Source organism: Sycon ciliatum, chromosome 6 (assembly GCF_964019385.1).
Source record: "Sycon ciliatum chromosome 6, ocSycCili1.1, whole genome shotgun sequence".
NCBI classification, from domain to species: domain Eukaryota; kingdom Metazoa; phylum Porifera; class Calcarea; order Leucosolenida; family Sycettidae; genus Sycon; species Sycon ciliatum.
In genome coordinates this window covers 30,072,443-30,078,442 of record NC_088648.1, presented here as the reverse complement: position 1 = coordinate 30,078,442, position 6,000 = coordinate 30,072,443, and the positions used below count along the sequence as shown (strand labels likewise).

Here is a 6,000-nt window from a genome sequence, read left to right as displayed (position 1 = left end):
CGTGACAGCGGACACGGCTAGCAGCATTATACAAAAAAATATGGAAAAGCGTTCGCACCATGCAGGTGCAAAGCGCGTACGGGCACCGTAAGGAGGGAAAATACATGATTTAGGCGGTAAACTAGTTTTGGAAAGTGGCTATCAACCCATAGCATTGAGGATATCAAGATCAGACGTACAAACACAGTACACACTGTATTGAGACCTAATAGACTAGTGCTTGAAATAGCTAATACATGTAGTAGCTATCTGGGTATTGGAAGCAAGTACTTCCAAGCCCACAAGCAAGTGTATGTGCCCTCCTACACACACGCACGCATGTGCGCACGCACGCGCATGTACACACGCCCGCCCGCACGCACGCGCGCGCACGCACGCACACCCACCCGACCACGCACGCACGCACACACACACACACACAGATACTGCTGAGTGGCACGTGAAAGAGCAACGGGCATTGAAAACAAGATAACCAGCTTGTAGCACATTGTACTATACTGACTGGGGCAAAGTCAGTCAGTCCGGAATGATTATAGTGAACAGCATGCAGGGAATAACAGAGCATGGCCAGGGTGTGTCATCGTGACAAAGCAAAGGCAATGTATAGCACTATGTACACACTAGCGGAACTAAACCTGAACTGAAGCTGCCGATTATGAAATACAAATACAAATACGAATACACAACATACGCACACGTGTGTACACTCACAAAACACACGTGTGCGCACGCGCGCGCGCACACACACACACACACACAGGCACTGACACACGTGCGCGGGCGCGCACGCCCACCTAGTGCGACTGACATACGAATACACAACATACGCACACGTGTGTACACTCACAAAACACACGTGTGTGCACGCGAGCGCGCGCGCGCGCACACACACACACACAAACACATACACACAGGCACACGCGTGCGCGGGCGCCCGCGCCCGCCTCAGGGCGACTGATAACTGTTATCCCCGACTTGTCTCTTGTACAGAACTGGTGGTGATAACTTGACAGTTGAATTTCGCCGGACGACGTCACTGAACTACCTGTGCATGGTTAGATCATAGAAAGAAAGCAGTGCAGGGACAAAATGTGAAAACAAGTTTCAGCTTTTGCAAATTCGGACTGCCTCCAGCACAGCCAGGTTAGGTTTTTTTCATATTATTTTCCGTGCTCAAGTTTAAATATAGAAGTGTTAGTGCGAGCACCACACATCTCATATACATCTACAGTCCATTCATCGGAGACAGTACCGCTAGCTTTTGAAAGTCTGATTTGGGCCGAATTGAGGAGTAAAAACCCACTTTAAACCTCAAAAATCTGGGTTTGGGATCTGCTTCTCCACACATTTTGCCATGGAATACCTGTCCTAATTTTGTAAAACCTGGCTGAATTTCTATTTCCCTGTTCTTGGACTTTTCTCGCCTCAAATGTAGCAAGGAGTAATTGCATGGTTCACACAATGCAGGATGTACTGTTGTTTTCATGATTTCTACAACTATGTGCCGGAGACACCAAAAAGTTAGGGTGCCAGTTTCCAATGAATGGACCGTAGCTATCTGTGCTGCAAGTAGTGTATAGCAATCGTTGTAGACTGGCATTTTGGCCTATGTCAACAGGAGTACGTGTGAAGCAGTTGTTACTATTTTGACATTGAAGTACAATAACAGTACCCAGTGTTGTACAGTCTTGATTAAAACTACAGAAAAATTATTACAGTATTTGCTTGCTGGTTCTGGCTTTGCTGTGTAGCTGGTGTCACCTGCACGCTTGGTGTCTTCATGGTCTATTCAGTGTACACTACAATGCATGCATGCACGCATACACCACTATAGTCTGGCCACATGGGACACACGACCGGAAATGAACATTAATGACGGAGACAACCCCGTTGTGCACAAATCGGCTGGGTTGAATTTCTAGTAAATAAGGTCAGGCCCGCCGGTACCGGTCCAGTTGGTCAGGTTGACACCGGACCAGCTTTTTGCCCGCCAACACATGTTTCTCACTGTGGAGGGTATGTGTACACGCCATATCATACACAAACTGTGTGAAAGGTCATGTTTCAGCAGGACCAATGAAAAGCCTGTTTCCGGCCGTCCTGAAGGTGATCCAGCCATGGTCAAACAGGCCGGTGCACAGGCTGCTAAGGTCCTGTCAGTAGAACAAATAAAACTTCAATCTGGATAGTCTTTAGTAGTGCTGTAAAGTACCGCCAGAGCGCCCCACCATCTCGTCCTGTCGTGGTCGTATTGTGGAGGTGGTTCTTTGTCCGTAGGTCATACGACACAAACTTTGTACACAATCATATTGCACGTTCTGCAGACAATCCGTACCTTCGAGCGGACACGAGCTCCACACAAAAACCTGCTTAGGCCCGTAACTTGACCTTAGTACACTAAGGTTCTCACACCGCGGTACAAACTTCGTTGCACTCTGCCATACGATTTTTCTTTCCCTGGCTGTAAAATCAAGGTGGGCGCTCTCGCGAGACGGGCGCTCTGGCGGTACTTTACGGTAGGTGCGGTGACCGTGTAGAGTGTGCTCTCAAGTGGGATCTTAGGCATAACCGTCTGTCGCGGGCCAAGTGAGATTTGAGCTCCAGGACGTATGTCGGTCGAATGGCAGTTGTCCTGTGCAAGATCAATACCTTTTTGTTTTACGGTTTAGTAAAAACTATCGACCACCCCTTGGGGCCAGAGAATCCGGTCTTTAGTTGCAGGTGGTCCTTAGTTAGAGGTGGTCCTTAGTTACACGTGGTCCTTAGTTACAGGTTTGCTCCCCACAACCATAACCGTCCGTGCCTGGCAAAGTGGTCTGTAGTACCAGTCTGGTTACTAGTGACGGTGGTCTGTAGTACCAGTCTGGTTGCTAGTGACGGTGGTCTGTAGTACCAGGCTGGTTGCTAGTGACGGTGGTCTGTAGTACCAGGCTGGTTGCTAGTGACGGTGGTCTGTAGTACCAGGCTGGTTGCTAGTGACGGTGGTCTGTAGTACCAGGCTGGTTGCTAGTGACGGTGGTCTGTAGTACCAGGCTGGTCGCTAGTGACGGTGGTCTGTAGTACCAGGCTGGTTGCTAGTGACGGTGGTCTGTAGTACCAGGCTGGTTGCTAGTGACGGTGGTCTGTAGTACCAGGCTGGTTGCTAGTGACGGTGGTCTGTAGTACCAGGCTGGTTGCTAGTGAAGGTGGTCTGAAGTACCAGGCTGGTTGCTAGTGACGGTGGTCTGTAGTACCAGTCTGGTTGCTAGTGACGGTGGTCTGTAGTACCAGGCTGGTCGCTAGTGACGGTGGTCTGTAGTACCAGGCTGGTTGCTAGTGACGGTGGTCTGTAGTACCAGGCTGGTTGCTAGTGACGGTGGTCTGTAGTACCAGGCTGGTTGCTAGTGACGGTGGTCTGTAGTACCAGGCTGGTTGCTAGTGACGGTGGTCTATAGTACCAGGCTGGTTGCTAGTGAAGGTGGTCTGTAGTACCAGGCTGGTTGCTAGTGAAGGTGGTCTGTAGTACCAGGCTGGTTGCTAGTGAAGGTGGTCTGTAGTACCAGGCTGGTTGCTAGTGACGGTGGTCTGTAGTACCAGGCTGGTTGCTAGTGACGGTGGTCTGTAGTACCAGGTTGGTTGCTAGTGACGGTGGTCTGTAGTACCAGGCTGGTTGCTAGTGACGGTGGTCTGTAGTACCAGGCTGGTTGCTAGTGAAGGTGGTCTTTAGGTACAGGTGTTAATGTAACACGTCCATCACTGCACCAGTGTGCCGCTGTGCCCAATATAGGAACTGAACAAAATCAAGGCAGCCTCGTCCACACCACTCACAAGCTCACATACGCAGACACAGACAGCAGACTCACGGTCCCTCGCATACTAACTTTCAAAAGATGCTCTTACCGGAGAAGCGTACGCATCTCGTCAGCCAGCGGTGCGTGAACATGGGTTGCGATGGCATCGCAGAGCTTGGCGTAGGTATCCCGTCCGCATGCACGTATGCAGTTTATCACGTACAAGTGATGCTCCTCCGTTCCGCTCTGCTTCTCACGGCAAATTAACTCCTCGATGTCTTCCAACCGCAAAAGCCCTTGGCCCTGGACACAGTTGCGAAACTTGGCGCAGGGAATCTTGTACAGCTTGGGCAGAATGACGTGTACAAACTCTTGCCGGTCGAATGGATTAACTGCAGAAGAATGACAGCAATATAACAAATACAAAACATTTCAGGCAAACAAAAACACATTGGATCATCACACACGCATTGGACTATCTTGCACCACAAAGTTGTCGTTGTCAATGGCATCATCTTTCATCCTATTCATAACACTCGCATATTCTGATTCTTCATGTGGACTGCGCATCGGGGGCATGAACCAAAAAGCGATCAGTAGCCAACTCGGTCACCAATGGTGGCAAATACAGTAAAACTGCCCAGATCCGGGCCGGTTGGGACAAAGCACTGCCCGTATTAAACTGGGAATTGCCCGTGAATTCAGAACAGATATGCATGTACTTACCGCATGCACTGGGGAAACCTGTTTTCATGTCAATCAAATCAATCGTACAGAACTGTTTTTGCGGCAGTTTAGCGTTGAAAGTCAAGATTTGTGCCCCTAGATGGGTTAGAAAGGTACCCAGTAGATGGGTGTGTGTGGATTAGGTGCGTCCGGGTTAGAGGGCAGTTTTACTGTATACTGAATAGCACACCCGACTGCTGTGATGTCCCTGTACAGTACTGACGGGCGCCGAAGAACGGAGCGCCGAAGAATGTCCAGGCTAGAATTTCTCCAATTTTAAGAACGGTCTAGGCTGGATCCTTTGCAGATAAGAACAGAGACCGTACAGGGGCGTAGGAGGGGTTTTGGTAGTGGTACGACCAACGGTCGGTGCGGCCGAAGGCCGTGTTGGCGGAGGGGGGTTCGGGGGACCTCCCCCGGGAAAATTTTGTAAAAAGGACACAAAATCCTGCGTTCTGGGAACTTCTGGCACACTCCTGATCCTGGCGCAGTGTGCAGTCGAGTCGAGTACAGTAGGTCTACTAAGAACGACTGCAGATGCATGGCAGATCTACGAGTACGAGTCTAGAAAAAGGTCAAAGTCTGATGCGCATATGCATCGATGGATCCTGATTTTTTTTATTACGGTTTTGCACGTTTCGGACGGACCACACTTTTCGAAAAGTGGTACGGCCATGGTCGTACCAGTCGTAGCGGGTGCTACGCCCCTGCCGTAAATGCACACTATAATGTACACCCCAGACGTTTAAGTCTGCATAGATGTTCGTGCAAGACTACCATCGAATAAGAACGAAACTGCTGTGTTCGCTAAAGATAAGAACGGGCTAGGCTAGAACCCTGACCCCCCCCCCCCCCCACCAGTTCTTCAGCGACCGACAGTACTGCATTGGCTATGCGATTACATCACCAGTTGAGATGCTTTGGCACAGTTGCGGCACAGCGGTGCGCTAGCGATGCACTAGCCAGTCACTCTGCATGCATGTACACGGTGTCCATAAGCGGTTCCGCGTTTTTTTGTTGTTAGCACCCATAATCGGTTCCGGATGCGGCTAGTGGGGTTGCTCGGCACTTGTGCCAGTGGTTGTATACGTTGTTGCTGTATACTTTATTTATAGTGGAAATCAAAACAGGTATGGTGCCTAAAAAGTAATAACAATGGACCCACTGTGTGGTTGAGAGACTTATCCACTCACCCCCACCGTTAGGCGCTGGGAATGATGCCGCTAGGGTTTACCGGGTGTTAGCAGCCGTCGTAAGTTCCCTTCGGGAACGGACACGATAATTTAGTAAACTTACTCTCTTTAAAAATAAAGAGGATCATAAGTTTACAAGTAAGTATATATCAGTTTTGTCAAACACTAACGGTTATAAGCAGAATGCTGTTGACGAGTGTTGAGTACAAAAAATACAACAATTAGCACAGTGATGAGATACTGACATTCAACGTCCTGATGCTTAGCTGCATCACGTCTAGAATTTTTTTCCTACTTTTTATCTACCGGTG

The 6,000-nt window shown here is 49.4% G+C and overlaps 1 protein-coding gene across 6 annotated transcripts in view; it reads right to left on the bottom strand.

The window, feature by feature from the left end:
* Positions 1-917: 917 nt before the first annotated feature.
* The window catches only part of LOC135819867 (uncharacterized), a 68,001-nt gene continuing 62,918 nt past the window's right edge, over positions 918-6,000 (bottom strand). For 5 of the 6 annotated variants that reach the window (XM_065333153.1, XM_065333157.1, XM_065333162.1 and 2 more), the window contains 2 exons: positions 3,880-4,162; positions 918-1,045 (listed from right to left, as the gene is read on the bottom strand). In XM_065333153.1, the coding sequence (XP_065189225.1) occupies positions 1,042-1,045; positions 3,880-4,162 (287 nt within the window). In that variant the 3' untranslated portion in view covers positions 918-1,041. The remainder of the gene's footprint in view (positions 1,046-3,879; positions 4,163-6,000) is intronic. The other variant, XM_065333155.1, reaches the window with a different exon arrangement.